The 19,007-nt window shown below is 44.3% G+C and overlaps 1 protein-coding gene across 4 annotated transcripts in view; it reads right to left on the bottom strand.

Moving 5' to 3' along the window:
• NHSL2 (NHS like 2) overlaps window positions 1-19,007 on the bottom strand; it is a 637,228-nt gene that overhangs the window by 323,084 nt on the left and 295,137 nt on the right. For all 4 annotated transcript variants that reach the window (XM_044305807.1, XM_044305803.1, XM_044305805.1 and 1 more), the window contains one exon: window positions 9,242-9,379. In XM_044305807.1, coding sequence (XP_044161742.1) covers window positions 9,242-9,379 — 138 coding nt within the window. The remainder of the gene's footprint in view (window positions 1-9,241; window positions 9,380-19,007) is intronic.

Below are 19,007 nucleotides of genomic sequence, written 5' to 3' on the forward strand. Positions count from 1 at the left end.
TTTAATTGGGGTTAATCAGAGACACTTTAAATTATGGCAGGTGTATGCTGACTCCATGCAACCACATTATTATTATTTTTTTTGTTTTCTTCCCTTCACCTAAAAGATTTCAGTTTCTTTTTCAATTGAGTGGTACAGTTTAGGGTACTTTCACACTAGCAGCAGGACGGATCCGACAGGCTGTTCACCCTGTCGGATCCGTCCTGCCACTATTTTGCCATGCCGCCAGACTATTGACTATAATGGGGATGGGGGCGGAGCTCCAGCGCAGCACGGCAGTGCGCAGTGAGAGGCCGCCGGACTAAAAAGTCAGTCATGCAGCACTTTTAGTCCGACGGCTTCTCGCCATGCACTGCCGTGCTGCGCTGGAGCTCTGCCCGCTGTCCCTATTATAGTCAATAGGGATGGAGCAGCAGTCCGGCGGCATGGCAAAATAGCGGCAGGACGGATCCGACAGGGTGAACAGCCTGTCGGATCCGTCCTACTGCTAGTGTGAAAGTAGCCTTATAGGTCACGTTAAAGGTGGAAAAAGTTCTGAAATGATTTATCTTTGTCTCATTTTTTGCAGCACAGAAACCTGACATTTTAACAGGGGTGTGTAGGGTTTTTATATCCACTGTATATGGAACAGCCACCAGGATTTGAGAAGGAAAATAACCTTGTATGCAAACTGCAAAAGAGCATCTATGGGCTCAAGCAAGCGGCGAGAGTGTGGAATGAAAAAGTGAACAAAATATTCATAAAAGAAGGATTCTCAAGAAGTAAAGCAGATCCATGTCTGTATTCAAAGAATCAAGAGAACAAGTGGACATACATCCTATTTTACATTGATGACATCTTGACATGTTTTGAACAAGATGGGGACTATGACCAAATAGTTCACAAACTGAAACAAAATTTTAAAATTAAAGAGTTGGGGAACATTACTCACTACCTAGGATTTCAAATAGAGCAGGAAGACGATGGAAGCTATCATCTTAACCAAAGTCGGAAAATTACAAAAATATTAGAACAGTTTCACATGCAAGATGCAAAGTAAGTGAGAACACCAAGGGAACCGGAAAAAACAATGGAACAGAAAACTTGCTACCTAACAATGATTATTACCGCAGGTCAATCAGAAAATTGCTATACATCACCACTGTGACAAGATCAGACATTGCCGTAGCAGTGGGAATACTTTGCAGGAAAGTCGCAACACTGTGTCAACGCGACTGGAACACAGTAAAGAGGGTGATGCAGTATCTAAAGGGAACAAATTGGATGAAGCTGTGACTTCCAGCATCGTCAAACCCAAAACTGATTGGATATGTGGACGCCGATTGGGCTGAAGAGACCACTGACTACAAATCCACAAGTGGTTACATCTTCCAGTATGGACAAGGATAAATAAGTTGGTCTAGTCAGAAACAAGTGACTGTTGCACTCTCTTCAACTGAAGAGGAATACATAGCAGCGGCACATACATGTCAAGAAGCCATATGGATTTTCAACTTCTACTAGATGTGGGACTGAATATGTCACAACCCACTCCCATCTTTGAAGACAATCAGCGATGCATAAAGCTTACACACTCTGAGAAGATCAACCCAAGAACCAAGCACATTGATATAAACTATCATCTGCTCAGGGACATGCAAGAACAAGGAGTTATTGACATCCAATACTGTCCATCAGAGGAGATGACTGCAGACACATTCACCAAACCTTTGCCAAGGGAACGTCATTGTTTTCTACAAAAGAGACTGAATGTTGTATAATTATTCACATGCCTTTGAGAAGGGGTGTTGGGGATGCAACAGCATGTACCATATACAGTAATTAGTATGTATTAATATCCCTTGACCAGTAGAGGGCACTGTGTGTTAAGGTTACCAGTTGTATATAGCTGTAAAACTCATTGGTTTCTCTGTAAAACTTTTGGTTTCTTTGTCTCTCTTTATACTAAGATGGCTGCTGTTACAGTTTGCTGAAATGTCTTGTATGTTTGGAACTTAATCCACACATGTTCTGTCTCATCACAAGCTACTAGTGCCTTCTCTAACCCACAACCAACAAAGCTTTCTCTGATGTTGACTATCTTTTGTTTGAAGTATGTGGCAAAGTCCTCAGCTAAGATGAGAGGAGAGGGTGGAGGCGCTGGAGGACATAGAATGGAGTTAAAACTGTTAAAAAGTTGTTTAGGGCTGTGGGACAGAAAAGATATGAGAGATGAGAAGTAGGCCTGTTTTGCATCAGCGAATGAGGATTTGAAAATAAGGAGGGATTGTTTGTATGTGGTGAAGTGATCCTTAGAATGGGTTTTCTTCCATCACTGCGCAGCACCCCCGAAAGCTTGTCTGAGTTTTTTGGTCAGGTTGGTGTGCCAGGGTTGTCTGTTGATTTTTTGAGTTTTGTTGTGTGTGAGGGGGCAACAATGTCCAGAGCTGTACAGGTTGTTGGCAACATCTGGGTCTTGGAGGGAACAAATGGTAGAGAGTGGCAAAAGCAAGTCAGAAAGCAAGCGAAAGTCGAAATGTTTAAGGTTCCTGCAGGGGTGTGTTAGTGTGTGGACTGGGGGAGCAGCAGAAGAGACGAATGAAGAGAAGTTGAGTAGATTGTGGTCGATAGGGGGAGAGGCGAATTACAGGGAGTGCAGAATTATTAGGCAAATTAGTATTTTGACCACATCATCCTCTTTATGCATGTTGTCTTACTCCGAGCTGTATAGGCTCGAAAGCCTACTACCAATTAAGCATATTAGGTGATGTGCATCTCTGTAATGAGAAGGGGTGTGGTCTAATGACATCAACACCCTATATCAGGTGTGCATAATTATTAGGCAACTTCCTTTCCTTTGGCAAAATGGGTCAAAAGAAGGACTTGACAGGCTCAGAAAAGTCAAAAATAGTGAGATATCTTGCAGAGGGATGCAGCACTCTTAAAATTGCAAAGCTTCTGAAGCGTGATCATCGAACAATCAAGCGTTTCATTCAAAATAGTCAACAGGGTCGCAAGAAGCGTGTGGAAAAACCAAGGCGCAAAATAACTGCCCATGAACTGAGAAAAGTCAAGCGTGCAGCTGCCAAGATGCCACTTGCCACCAGTTTGGCCATATTTCAGAGCTGCAACATCACTGGAGTGCCCAAAAGCACAAGGTGTGCAATACTCAGAGACATGGCCAAGGTAAGAAAGGCTGAAAGACGACCACCACTGAACAAGAAACACAAGCTGAAACGTCAAGACTGGGCCAAGAAATATCTCAAGACTGATTTTTCTAAGGTTTTATGGACTGATGAAATGAGAGTGAGTCTTGATAGGCCAGATGGATGGGCCCGTGGCTGGATTGGTAAAGGGCAGAGAGCTCCAGTCCGACTCAGACGCCAGCAAGGTGGAGGTGGAGTACTGGTTTGGGCTGGTATCACCAAAGATGAGCTTGTGGGGCCTTTTCGGGTTGAGGATGGAGTCAAGCTCAACTTCCAGTCCTACTGCCAGTTTCTGGAAGACACCTTCTTCAAGCAGTGGTACAGGAAGAAGTCTGCATCCTTCAAGAAAAACATGATTTTCATGCAGGACAATGCTCCATCACACGCGTCCAAGTACTCCACAGCGTGGCTGGCAAGAAAGGGTATAAAAGAAGAAAATCTAATGACATGGCCTCCTTGTTCACCTGATCTGAACCCCATTGAGAACCTGTGGTCCATCATCAAATGTGAGATTTACAAGGAGGGAAAACAGTACACCTCTCTGAACAGTGTCTGGGAGGCTGTGGTTGCTGCTGCACACAATGTTGATAGTGAACAGATCAAAACACTGACAGAATCCATGGATGGCAGGCTTTTGAGTGTCCTTGCAAAGAAAGGTGGCTATATTGGTCACTGATTTGCTTTTGTTTTGTTTTTGAATGTCAGAAATGTATATTTGTGAATGTTGAGATGTTATATTGGTTTCACTGGTAAAAATAAATAATTGAAATGGGTATATATTTGTTTTTTGTTAAGTTGCCTAATAATTATGCACAGTAATAGTCACCTGCACACACAGATATCCCCCTAAAATAGCTAAAACTAAAAACAAACTAAAAACTACTTCCAAAAATATTCAGCTTTGATATTAATGAGTTTTTTGGGTTCATTGAGAACATGGTTGTTGTTCAATAATAAAATTAATCCTCAAAAATACAACTTGCCTAATAATTCTGCACTCCCTGTATAAAGGTTAAATAGGGAGCAAAGGCGGGTAAAGATAATATCTAGAGTGTGACCATCTCTGTGAATGGGAGCAGAAGACCACTGTGAGAAGTCAAATGAGGAAGAAAGTTATAGGAGTTTAGAGGCAGCTAAGTGGCCGGTGTCAATAGGGATGTTGAAGTCACCCATGATGATAGTGGGGATGTCGGCAGAAAGAAAGTGCAGGAGCCAGGTGTTAAAGTGCTCAACAAATATGGTGGCTGAGGGGCAATAAATGACAGCTATTTGGAGGTTGGTGGAAGAGTAGATGTGAACAGAGTGTACTTCAAATGTAGTGAGTGTAATGGAGGGTGGCAGTGGAGTTGGGCTATAGAAGCAGGGGTCTGATAGGAAATTACCAAGTCCTCCACCATGTTTGCAGCCGGGGCAGGGGGTGTGAGTGAATTGAAATCAGCTATAAGAGAGTGCAGCAGGAGAGGAGGTGTCAGAGCCATGTTTCTGTGAGACTGAGAAAGTAGGACAGTTGGTTACAGACAGAGCGAGCGTTCCATAATGCTCCTGCAAGAGGTACCAAAGGAGCAGGGGTCAGAGAAATGGTCATAGGTTTAAGGGGTTGCACAAATTTGTAGAAGGAGATTTGTAGTAGGAGGTAGAGGTGATAGTGTGAATTTGCTGAGGGGACCTGGATTTGGAGATATATCACCAGTAATAAGGAGAAACAGAGAAAGTGTTAGTAGGTGAGAATAAAAGAGGGCATGAGGTATCTGTGTATATTTGGGAAGGAAGTGTTTTATGTTGCCAAACAGGTTTGTGCAAGCGGTCAGATGAGATGGTAAGATGGAGGGAGAGATGAATAGTTCCTTGCTGGGTGAATGGATGTGGGGGTATTTCAGGAGGTTTTTGAAAAGTGGGAAGAGTAAGATGAAAGATTGCAAAATTGTTTGTATTAACTATTTCTATAATTACCTTTGGTCCCCTTCTGGTTCCATTCTGGTATAAATCGGCACGTGCACTTAAAGAATTGCACTTGATAGATGTTGCATTGAAAAGACCTAAGGACTTAGATTTATACCACTCGGTGTTTAATCAGGTGTGAACAAGAGGGGAGGGGGCTACATTTTGCTTAATCAAGGGAGGACCAGATACAGGGGTGAAATAGTCAATGTAAACAACTACTCAATAAATCCAGCAGGGAAAGAGACATTAAAGCTCAATGCAAACATACCAGGGGATGAGAAGGAAAGATGAGGGGTGTGCACAATATCAGACTCAGGAAAAGTCGGGTGCAGCAGTTAGGTTCAATGCAGACATACCAGGGGATGAGAAGGAAAAATGAGGGGTGTGGACAATATCAGACTCTGGAAAAGTTGGGTGCAGCAGTTAGGTTGAATACAGACATAAATAAGCACAAATAATGAAAAAAAGTTGTTATAGCTTACCAAGCCTAAAAAACAGTCCCACTGTTTTCTTGTTTCACTGGAGTGGTACATGGCTTCTCCGCATCAGCATCGGGTATATTTTTTTATCCAGCACTCTTCTCCATAATAACAGTCTTAACGGAGAAGACTGCTGGATAAATAATTAGCTTCATAAATATGTCTCTTACTGTGAACACCATATTTCTCAATGCATTCACATGATATAAGAAATAGATACATTTTCTGGATGGAGGCGGTTTGTACCCATCGCTGCTTCACTGTCCTCGATGAGCATTGGTGCCGCTTTGTTCACCCACTTCACTTCTCCAATGGTTAGACCTACTGGTGTCCCCTTCATTCTGCCCAGCAGGCCTGGCCGCCAGAGTAGCACTGCTTCTCCATTCCATGCAGACTGAGACCTGCTTGCAGCGGGCCGGTCCCACGCTAGGTGTCTCTTCTACAGGTGTTATGTGAGAGTTTTTTAAACTTTTGTCGTGAACGCCAGTTGCATTTCAGCAACGAGCGACTAAGGTCCCCTATGTAGAAGCTGATGGTGGAACCCAGGTGTAGGATTGCCAGAGCGGTGTAAGGGCTGCCTATAGTGTCTCTTTAGGTGCTGCTTTGAACTTGTCACAATGATCCTACCTGGATATCTGGGAACCCCAAGCGTGGTTGCCCGCAGCAGTGATGAAAGGGAGAATAGTTGAGGGATTTGTAGAATACGTGGAGTCCAGACTTTTATTGAAGTAGTTAACAGCATTACTTGGAATAAACTTTCATCAGGGAGCAATCTTCCAACTTTATCTTGGTTATCAGCAGACTTTGGTTTAACCTTTGGCAGACAAACACTCTCAACGCTGCTACATCTTTACTCTTCCAGTTCTGCTATGCTGGCTGGATTAAATAGGAACATTTCCTTTCTACTGTAGGCTGCAACTTAGCTTTCTGTAGTCCCAATATGTCTTTCTCTTGATCTGTATCTTGATCTTTATCCAGGGAATCTTTCCTAGTGGCTCTGAAACTCTTTACTTCTCTTTCTTTGGGACTCTGCTGGCTGGCACACAGCCTTCTCCTTGCAGGGGCTGCTCTTAACTCACTTCTATGGGTACTTCTATGGGTTTGTCCAGCAGGGATGAGGGCCTGCTGCTTCCCCTAGCAGGGGGTAAGCTAGACACAACCTCTCCCCAAGATGGGGTAGGTTAGAATGACTAACACTAACTAAACTCCTCACTCTCTAGAGAGGGCTAGAATGGAAAGACAAGTTCTACTCTAGAAAAAAACTAGCTCTGCCATGATTGCCACCATCTGCTGGTAAACCAGGCACATTACACTTCAACATAACATTTGCAAGGAAATAGATATACACATTGTGCAGGACATGGCAATAAATATGCAGGACGACACAAGGTACACCATTAAGAATAGTGATGGGGTGAAAAGAATGGTAATGCTTTCTGTCTGTGAACATGGGGCCCACACTTTTCCTCCAGTTCTTAAGTGGACAGTACATACACCCTAATTCTTCTGAGCCAATGGCTGCCCCCCCCCCCTTAAAGCCACTTGCCCTATGGCAAGGAGCCTGATCAATAGGTTCTAGCTCTCTAGTTTCCTGCAATGGTGCACTACTAGTCTTGTTTGCTCTCCAGTGTACCAACTTCTGCCTGACTCTGTATCTGACCCTTCTCTTCCTGACCCAACCTCTGCCTGATCTCCACACTGATCCTGAGATACCTGCCCAGACCCTCAGACTGACTTTTTATTGCATGAATTTTTGCGCCAGCATCTATGGACCCCTGTGGGTCAGCAGTCTACTGAACAGAGACTGCTACAAGAGGTAATGGCATGGTGGCTCCCTTGCAACAGAGTCGAGATCCCTGTATAGGGGTTGTATAAGGGTGAAAAATGGGAGTGGGGGTGGGGCACTTAAGCAACACCCTTAGGAGTAGCCCCAAGTCAAAAGTAATCATTCTACACAGCAGATCCACATGTGACCTGAAGCCACCACTAGGGGGAGCCCAGGGTATAGAAATGTATGCAGTTGTGTCAAAGGAAGCTGTATATAATTTATTGGCATTTGTTACTGCGCTCCCCCTAGTGGCAGCTGATGAAAATTCCAGGAATAAGAGCAGCAGTTCACTGCTCAGGCGCTGCCCCTGGCCCAAATAGCAGTCATGTAATCTACCTCCAAGGTAAGTTGGGGCTGGCATGTGTACATATGCTGAAATATTAATTAACAATCTCTGTGGAAAATACAAGTTATTCTAAATAGAACCTATGCTACATTGACAGATGCTGTCTCACCCACAACATTAATGCATTTTTCAACTCAAAAAATGACACTTGACAAATCCCCAATGTAGGCACAGGTCACATCTATTCAAAGCTAATAATATATTTTGCATAATACAAAAAGATAAAATGTATTCATATCTAAATATCCACACTTACCTATGTTTGCAGCTATTTATCTGACAACAATGTAATGTGGTTAAAGAGGACCTGTCACCACTCCTGACATGCCTGTTTTAATAGCTTCATGCATTCCCTATATAGTAACAATTCTGTAGCATGTATTCTTATGGCGCTATGTTGTACCATTCTTTTATCATTTCTACTAGAAGTTATGAATTGCTAGCAGTCTGCAGTAAGGGTACAGTGGGGTGATAAGAAGTTGGGGTGTGTGTCCCTGCACAGTGTGACAATGGCAGCACTGATTGATAGAGTGAGACTGTGCAGATACACCCCCCTCCCAACTGGTTACCACCCCACTGTACCCTTACTGCAGACTGCTAGCAATTCATTCATAACTTCTGGTAGAAATAATAATGGCACAACATAGAGCCATAAGAATATAGATGCTCCAGAATTGATATAACATGGGGAATGCATATAGCTATTAAAACAGACATGTCAGGAGTGGCGAAAGGTCCTCTTTAAAAAAAACAACTTTTTATAGAAATGTACTGCTAGGGGTACCATAGAAACAGAGGGGCCAGTTCAAGCTAGCTCTTTTACCCATTACCTATGGACAAGCACAAAAGTTTCCAACTCCACAATCCCAGCAACATTTGAAATATGTAGGATTAATGGCTATAGTTTCCAAATAGCCAGCTCACAACTATAGGGCCATATTTCTCTCTCAAAGGCCGCATTCACATGAGCGAGTTCAATGCATTGAATTTGCAGCATGTGTCACTGGCAGCTCCCGTTCTGACCTCCCTAGCACTGACAGGGTTGCATAGCATTATACTCATTTATGGTAAATCAATATAATACTATGCGACTCCGTCAATGCTAGGGAGGTCAGGAAGGAAGCTGCCGCAAATACACGCTGTGAGTTCATTGCATTGAACTTGCTCGTGTGAAAGTAGCGAAAAGGTAAGAAGGGCTGGGAACAATAAGCTTTCAGCTGTTGTCTTTTAGGCTAGGGTAAATAATGACACTGGTTATGTTACAGCTGTCGCGGCCTGCATCACAGAGCAGTGGTGATCCCATAAGAATGAATGGGATTGTTGGATGTAGAAAGAAAATGTTCCAACAATATATTTCTTAAGATTACATAAATGTTGGTTTTTGGTGGATGACCATAAAGTACACAATATACTGGTACCTTATATATTAATTTGATATAGCAAATAAAGATTTCTCTCATACCTTGAAGTAGAGTCTGTAGGTTGAGTTCAGCCTCTTGATGAAGCTCCTCTACACAGGGAGAACGTTTAGATGACAGGAATACATTTACAGGCTGCTGTTGCCAGTTAGTCAGCTTGGAGTGGTCTAAAGTGGAGGCAGCTACAAAAGGAAATATAAAATATAAAAAAAAAATGTTATTGGCAGGCTCATCACTGTATTATTTGAATTTTTCACCAAGAACATGCAGCAGAATGATTTAGAGCAACCAATATTATTATCAATCAGATGAAAAACAATGTGTGGAGATATACACAATATTACAAAAAAACAAACAAACACATATGTATTAAGCAAATATATTGCTGCATTTGTGGGAGGGGAGGCTGATTACAAGGCTAATTATAACCACCTGTGGGCCCAGGCTGGCTGATTACTAGGCTATTTATAGGCACCTGTGGGCCCAGGCTGGCTGGTTACTAGGCTATTTATACGCACCTGTGGGCCCAGGCTGCGGCTGATTACTAAGCTATTTGTAGGCACCTGTGGGCCCAGGCTGACACTGATTCAGCTGATTTCACTACCTCTGAATCAGCTCTAGGATATAGCAGCATGGTGTGGAGGCACCTTACGGCTGGGCGGCAGCAGAATGTCTCAGGAGGGCGCTGGTATTCATGGTAGGATTGGAGTTGTTTGCACGGGACCCACGCTGTGGTCCGCGACATGTAACGCTCTGTGATGAAGCAGAGTTTGGGCGCTAATAGTTGAACCATGGTTGTTTGTATTGTTTGTCCAGCTATTGAGAGGCCTGGTGGGGCCATTGCATTCAGTTATTGGGGTAGCATGTGCTTAGAGTGGGCATGGTTGTAGGTTTTCTGATACCTGGTTAACATGCGTTGCGAGTGTCTGTAGTTGGTTCAAGCTACGCATGTTGGGTTTAAGTGATGGTAAATGTGGATCAATGGTCCAAAAAAACAAAAAACTCTTGCAGCATCATGTGGAGGTTCGTTTGTGCCTGGGCAATGGCAGAAGGTGCCAGGCGAGTGTGGCAAAACACATTGCACCCGCCCGATAAAAACTGAACATCGGAATGCAATCGCAGTCAAAACTGACTGCAATTGCGAACCTAATCACGCGGGTTTGCTGCAATACACCGGGACGCATCTGCCCGTGTGAACCCAGTCTAAGGCGGTATACACCATGTTCTGACTTTTGGGCCCTTAATAGAAAGTGTGGCCTGGGGAATAAATAGAGGTGAAGTATTTTGCCACCAGGAACAGTCGGTGCCCGATCAGGGCCCTTGGCGGATGGTTGGAGTTCATCTAGGCCCTTCCAACAGATTCACCATTGTTTGTCAACATAGGAGTATATCGTTCCTGGTTACCAGCCACTCTTTCAATCGCATCAGCATTAACCATCTCCAAGAACCATGTGGCGGTGCACATGACAAAGAGGTAAGGTAGATGGAAGTCACTGTGATATATACAGTATATTCTGCATCTTCATCGTGAAAGGTCATATCCACGGCAGTTATGGCATAACTCCACTGCTTGTTGTAGATAGGGTTAGCTAGGTTAGGTTCACCAGCTGATCTGACCACAAGTATTAACATAACATATTTTATTGAATGATATCATTAAAAGACAACATATGAATAGAAAGGTCCAGGTTTGATCTTCCCACTTAACATTAATCAGGTATTTGCTGCTATTTGGTTGTGTTTGAGTTAGAACATATGCATGTGGGTTACTGTGCCGTAACTTCTTTCAACTATTGGGTTCTTGTAACCCTTGCGGTCCTACCTGTATTATTACGTTGGAGTATACTTCCTCCTTTGTTTTTGGAGGAGTCCCTTATGTCTTGTTCATGCATTATGCTAATAGCCATAGGTGACTCATAGGGGGTATTCTTAACCTCGTGTACCTTTTTTCAGCGTTAACCGCATTGCTGCTATATATTCATTCATACATTTATATATTTAATTGTTGTCTTTTAATGTCATTCAATAAAATGTTATGTTAATACATGTGTGTTTTTTTTTGGTAATAGAATGATTTAGAGGTAGGTCAAATGATCATAATTAGCTATTTTTAAGAAGTTTTCCAGGAGTAGAGTACTGATGACCTATCCAACGAAAAGGCCACTGCACAGGTAAGCTCTATAGCCTTCACACAGTAAACTATGTATAGCAGCTGTGCTTGGAATTGGAGTCCAGGCCCATTCACTTTAATGACCGCTGAAAGTGATGTTACTGGCATAGGAAAAGGCTGGACACTGCAGCCTCTGCAAACAGCTGATCGGTAGGTGTATCTGTTGTTGGAACCCCATTGATATAATATTGATGACCTATCCTAAGGATACAACATCTATATTTTACTATTGTAAAACCCATTTAATGCTCTAATTTAGCTTCAGCACTGGGTTATGCTGAGATAGAGAAGAAGTATCCACTGGGCAACTCCCCTCCAGCTTCTTCATTTGGCTCACTAAGATTGAAAGATCTGTCAATCATAGTTAGACATGTATGCAATGTCTAGATTCTGTGTTCTAAAATGGGTGCCTCAGTAAGCACAGTACTGCTAGGAGCACAGTCTTGCTAGTGCCTGTGCAGCAGGGCTGGGATGACAGGTAAGCATGACAGGTAAGCAAGGGTGGCTCCCTCTTAGGATGCCACCTCACTACCCATAAGATGTGGTGGGGGGAAGTTATATGTCTGAGGCTGCTAGGCCTGGAGCCTATGAGGCAGTAGAATGGTGAAAGTGGTTGTGATGGTATCACTGTGATCTCCTGCGCCGGGTCTTGCATGAGCACATCATCATGAGACACCTGACTCAGGACTGCCTGCGCTGGGACACGGCAACTCGGGCCAGAAGAAACCTGTGGCCTGCAGGTCAGACGGTGGCAGGGAACAGTAGTGAGTAATGTTGATCAAGCACGAAAGTGCTCGGGTGCACTGGCCGAACAAATCGGGATGCTCGGGTGCTCCACCGAGCACCTGTGCACAATGGTAGTCAATGGGAGAACCCAAGCATTAAACCAGGCACCCCCTGCACTGAAGAGGGGAGGGTGCCTGGTTCATAGGAAAAGGTCAGAAATTGTGAAAATACCACCAAAATGGTTCGGGAACAGCATGGGAAGGAGGTCTTGATGCATCTTGGTCTCCCAGGTCGCTGCTGGGTACGATGTTGTCCGAGTAGTACGCCACTTTTACAGACTGACAATAATATACACAAAACCTAAGATAACATCTATTTTAGAGGAAAAATTGTTAGAAAACATTCTTTCCTGTATATTTACTTGTATATAAAAAGCAAGTTCTGCCAAAAATTACAAGCAAGAGGCATTCCGATAACAACCTGTGTATCACATAAAGGAGGGCCTCATTCACATTGTGGTACAATTGTTCAGGTAGTGGGACTCCTACACTCATAAAGCCTATGCACTACAAAACACCCTTTGTTACACATAAAGGAGGACATCATACACAGCCTTGAAAAAATATGATTGATGGCCTGCTGGTGACCTTCTAAAACATTTGGAGCAATGGCCTGCTGATTTGACCATCTAAAACATTAGGGGACGAGGGTCTGCTGCTGAGCTGACCATCGGAAAAATTATGGTTCAGGGCCTGCTGCTGAGCTGACCATTTAAAAAACTTAGTGTTCAAAGTAGGCCAGGTCGCCTGAATACTTTATCTAGGAATAATGGAATAGGACTCTGGTTCTATTTTGTTTGTTTTCAGAACTAGGGCCATGATTAAGAGGGACGGCCGAGGGCATCCGTATTGCGCCGCTAGAGATGAAAATCTTGGATCGGTGCAAGTTGAACAAAAGTGAAAGCATTTGCCAAGAATATTTTCATTAATCAAAAACGAAAGTTGGAGGTTCGAAGACAATCAGATACTGTCGTAGTTCCAACCATAAAAGATGCTGACCAGCGATCTGGCTGCGTTATTCCCATAACCCACCGAGCAGTTTCCGGGAAACAAAAGTCTCTGGGTATCGGGGGAAGTATGGTTGAAAAGCTGAAACTTAAAGGAATTGACAGAAGGGCACCACCAGAAGTGGAGCCTGCAGCTTAATTTGACTCAACATGGGAAACCTCGCCTGGCCCGGACACGGAAAGGATTGACAGATTGATAACTCTTTCTCGATTCTGTGGGTGGTGGTGCATGGATGTTCTTAGATGGTGGAACCATTTGTCTAGTTAATTCTGATAACGAACGAGACTCTTCCGTAATAACTAGTTTGACGACACCTGGTGGTGAGGATTGTGTTGCTAGGGCCTGCAGGTGAGCTGACCGTATAAAAGATCATAGGTGCGATGCCTGCTGGCGAGCTGACCCTCTAAAAAATTATATGTGTGGGCCTGAAGGTTAGTTGACCCTGTAAAAGATTATATGCGAGGGCCTGCAGGTGAGCTGACCCTGTAAAAAATTATATGTGAGGGCCTGCTGGTTAGTTGACTCTGTAAAACATTATATGCTAGGGCCTGCAGGTGAACTGACCCTGTAAAAGATTGTAGGTAAGGTCCTGCTGGTAAGCTGACCCTCTTAAAAATTATATGACCGGGCCTGCAGGCGAGCTGACCCTATAAAAGATTATATGCTAGGGCTTGTAGGTTAGCTGATCCTGTAAAACATATGCGTGGGCCTGCAGGTGAGCTTAGCTGTAAAAGATTATAGGTGAGGGCCTGCTGGCGAGCTGACCCTCTAAAAAATTGTATGCAAAGGCCTACAGGTTAGCTGACCCTTTAAAAGATTCTATGCAAGGTCCTGCTGGTGAGCTGACCCTGTAAAACATTAGATGCAAAGGCATTTAAGCGAGGGAATTATATGCGATGAATAAGCATGTTGATATGATGGAGGATGAGAAAAGGAAAATTCAACCATTTAACCTTTGTTTGTGGTGGAAAGGGAGCATGGGAACAGTGTATTCAGTACATTATAAACAATACATTTAAAGAGCCTTTATGTTCATCCACTTTCCTTTGGTGGAGTTGAGATGTCAGGGGCAATCCAGGCCTTGTTCATTTTTATAAGAGTCAACCTGTCAGTGTTTTCAGTTGACAGGCAGATACGCTTATCTGTTATAATGCCATCAGCACCACTAAATACCCGCTCACAGAAAACGCTATCGGCAGGGCAGGCCAGCACCTCCAAGGTGTAGAGCACCAGTTCGCGCCAAGTGTCCAGCTTGGATACCCAGTAGTTGTAAGGCACTGAGGGATCATTGAGGACGCTGATACGGTCTGCTATGTACTCCTTCACCATCTTCCAAAGATTTTCCCTTCTTGTGTTACTAGGCCGCGCATCAGCGTGAGGATGCTAGCGGGGTGTCATGAAACTGTCCCAGACTTTGGAGAGTTTCCCTGCCGCTGTTGGAACTGGTTTGTGTTCCCCTAGGAACTATGGACTCTGCCTCCAGCGTTGTCAGATGGAAATTTTTGGAGCAATACCTTCTGGTAGTCACCGCTTTACTCATCCTCTCCACCAGAGGAATGAGAGATGAGAAGTTCTCCTTGTAGCGGGTGTTGAGAAGGGTTAACAACCAGTAATCCATGTTGTCTAAAATGCATATAACACACGGGTCACGGGAAAGGGCGCCTAACATGAAGTCAGCCATGTGTGCCAGAGTACCAACAGCCAAGACTTTGCTGTCGTCATCAGGAGGATCACTCTCAATCTCCTCATCCTCTTCTGCCCACCCACCAATTCTCTCCTCCTCTTCATCATCCAATTTGTGCTGAGAAGAAGAACTGAGGGATGGTCTGGCTATCATCTGTGTAATGTCTTCCCCCATTTCCACCTCTTCCACATGAAAAGCGTCGTCCTTAATTGAAACCTCAGAGGTCAGACATCCATGCCCACTGCTGGCTTGTGAATAGCGGAAGCTGACTGGAAAGGCGATGACCATGTTGCAGCTGGTATTCCACTACTGCCCTCTGCTGCTCGCAAAGCCTGGCCAACATGTGGAACGTTGAGTTCCAGCGCGTGCTCACGTCGCACAACAGCTGGTGAGCTGGCAATTCCAAGTGCTGCTGCAGCGACAGTAGCTCAGGCAAATTGGGGTATGTTTTGAGAAACTGCTGAACTGCTAAGTTTAAGACGTGAGCTAGGCATGGAATGTATGTCAGCTTGCCAAGCTCCAAATCTGCCACCAAGTTACGGCCATTATCAGACTAAACCATGCCTGGTTGGAGTTTGAGTGGCCAGAGCCACAGCTCAGTCTGGTCTCTTATCCCCTGCCACAGCTCTGCAGCGGTGTGCTGTTTGTCCCCTAAGCATGTCAGCTTCATGACAGCCTGTTGTCGTTTCCACACTACAGTGCTACACTGCTACACTGCTTTCAGCTACCGACTGATGGCTGACTGGTGCTGCACGTGGATAATTCGGAGGAGGAGGCGGAAAAGTGGGGGTTGGAGCCAGTAATGTAGGTGCTGGTGGAAACCCTGATTGACATAGGGCCCGCAATCCTTGGCATCAGTAGCACCTGTGCCATCCCAGGGTACGACTCGCTCCTGGCCTCAACAACATTCACCCAGTGTGCCCTCAGGGAAATTTAGCATCCCTGGCCGAATGCACTTTTCCATGTGTCCGTGGTTAAGTGGACCTTCTCAGTAACTGCGTTGGTCATTTTGTTATGGCACAGGTTGCAAACTACTATTCTTTTGTCGTCAAAACTTTCCTCAAAAAAGCGCCATACTGCGTAACACCTACCCCTTGGCAAGGGAGATTTCCGCAAGGGGGTGCTCCGTGGAACAGTTGAGGGCCTGTTTGGTGTGGCATGCCTTCTCCCTTTTGCCACCCCACTGTCTCTTCCAGCCTGTTGCGGTGCTGCAGATCCCTCCCCCTCTGTACTGCTGTCCTTGCTCGGCTTTCCACCATCCCAGGTTGGGTCAGTGACTTCATCGTCCACCACCTCCTCTTCCACTTTCTCACTCTGCTCATCCTCCTGACTTGTTGACCTAACCACAACCTCAGTGATTGACAACTGTGTCATCCTCTTCCCCAACCTCTTGAGACAGTAATTGCTGTTGAGTTATTGGCAACGGTGTCTCATCATCATCATCCTCATTAAACAGTAATTGCCATGCCCCACCATCATCTTCTTGTGACTGTGGATGCTCAAGAGTTTGGGAATTAGGGCACAAGATCTGTCCCTCTTCAAGCATGCTTGGCGAGAGGGCCAAATCAAGGAATGGCGAGGAAAAGAGGTCCTCGGAATATCTGAGTGTGGGATCACTTGTTTGGCCAGACTCTCCATGGTGGGAGGAAGTAGTATCAAGACCGGACTTGGTGCAAGACAGGGTGATGCTTAACCGACTGAAGCATTATCTGCTGTAATCCAACCGACCACTTGGCTGCACTGATTTGACTTCAAAGTTGTTTCAAGTGCTGCCCTGCAAACTGGGACATGAAGCTAGTTATCGTGGATCGTGGACATTTCTTGTCCTCTGGCAGCAGGCACAGTTTCAACGCACCCAGGGCCACGGCCTCTGTGTGTACCATCAGCAGCACGGCCACTTCCCGTCTCTTACTGCTCGTCTTATTCATTTTAAATGTGATATATGCTTGAAAGTATGTCACACGTACAGTAGCGTAGGATTTGGAAGTGTATGCACAACATTTACAAAAGGTAATTGGGATGTGGAAACATCACACAGGAGATATCCCGCAGATGATATCAATGCTGTCACCAGTGGCTAATAAAACATTACAGAGAATGTCAAAGGTATTTGAGATGAGGAAACATTATTACCAACGGTAATGTCACTGTCCAAAGCGTCTACATAAAAAGTGCACTGTATGTCACAAATAAAATTTTTAGGCGCACACGTTACACTGGAGATGTGGCACTGGTAATGTCTAGTGATGAAAGTGTTCGGGCCGAACACATTGCTATATTCGTGTGCTCGGCCGAGCACCCGAGTATAATTGAAGTTAATGGGAGACAACCAGGCACCCCCTGCTCTGAAGAGGGGAGGGTACCTGGTCCATTGTAAAAGGTCAGAAAGTGACAAACACCACTGAAATAGATCGGAAACACCATGTGGACTCTGTCTGGATGCATCTTGGACTCCCAGGTCGCTGCTGTCCGAGTTATACGCCACTTTTACAGATTGACAAAAATACGCACAAACCCCCCCCCCCCCCCCCCCAAAACAAATACATTTTACAGGAAAAATTGTTAGGAAACATTCTTTATTTGTATATAATGTGCAAGTGCTGCAATAAAATTACAAGCAAGAAGCACTCTGAAACAGCTTGTATATCACAAAGGAGGGCCTCATTCACATTGTGGTACAATTGTTCAGGTAGTGGGACTCCTACACTGATAAAGCCTATGCACTAAGTGAAAGGGCTGCCAAAAATTGCAAGGAACCGGCACTCCGAAACACCCTTTGTTACACATAAAGGAGGGCATCATACACACCCTTGAAAAATTATGATTGATGGCCTGCTGGTGACCCTCAAACATTTGGAGCAAGGGCCTGCTGATCTGACCAACTAAAATCTTGAGGGGCGAGGGCCTGCTGCCGCATTGGTGACTCTAGATAACCTCTGGGCGATTGCACGTCCCCATGACGACGACTATCCATTTGGATGTCTGCCCTATCAACTTTCGATGTTCTTTTCTGCGCCTCCCATAATGATCACGGTTAATGGGGAATCAGGGTTTGATGCTGGATAGGGAGATTGAGAAAGGGATACCACATCCAAGGGAGGTCAATGGCTGAAATCTGATTGGGTAGAGATGGTGGGTCAAGTTATTAACGCAGAAAATTCGAAAGAAGGCAAGAGGCACGCGGCAATTACCCACTCCCGACTCGGGGGGGTAGTGACGATAAATAAAAACATAGGACTTTTGGATAAGGAAACGTTATACAGGAGAGGCCCTGCTGCCGCTTTGTTGATTCTAGATATAAAAATCACGTGTTGATCACGGCACTCTATCTGAGGCTGATAGGTTTAGGGTGCACGTCTAGGTGCGTTCCTTGCTCCACCTCGCGGAACTAGTAAATATTTCAAATAATTTAGACAGCACTCCAGTATGCGGTTAATGCTTTTTATTTGCCGGACATAAGGGTCCTTTTTTAGGAACTGAGGCAACGTTTCGGGCAAAAACACATGCCCTTCATCAGGCTGATGTAAAGAAGGGAAAGGGGAAAAGGGGGAAAATGTATAAATACATATAATATTTGCAATTTAACATGATTACAAATATAAAGTCACATGATTCAAACAAATAATTGGTATCAATACAATCAGTAACAGGACTCAGAGAAACATGATTCAAAAGACATAATTCAAAGAAAATTGGTTCAAAAAGCATGATTCCGTAATATTAATATGATTAAAGAAAAAGTGCATAATTATTATTCAAAGATTAGTGCATGCCATAAGGCGGGTATCCAGCCATATGGCTGATGAGTATCATGTACCGAAAGTGTAGTAATATTTACATCAAGCATCAGAACAAAAATGGACCACTGAATAAAATGTACAACAGTGGAGACACAGAAAGAAAGAGATAAGAGAGAATGTTCTCTATTTCCTTGTATGTTTGTTCCCTTATGTTAATCTTGTCTTTATGTTTCCCTTTTAGGGCCAGAGCCGTCTAATAACGGGTGGCGACATCCGTGAAGCACGCCCTAGCCGTTGGTATATGTCTTATGTGATATCTATATTAACTTATGCTCCAGCCATTATACTGTGTCCATTCCACCACGAATAGATGACATTACTGACCTCTAACTAGGGTTCTACCCCATTAGTTTCTCTTACATT

The sequence above is a fragment of the Bufo gargarizans genome, chromosome 9 (genome assembly GCF_014858855.1).
Source record: "Bufo gargarizans isolate SCDJY-AF-19 chromosome 9, ASM1485885v1, whole genome shotgun sequence".
NCBI lineage: Eukaryota > Metazoa > Chordata > Amphibia > Anura > Bufonidae > Bufo > Bufo gargarizans.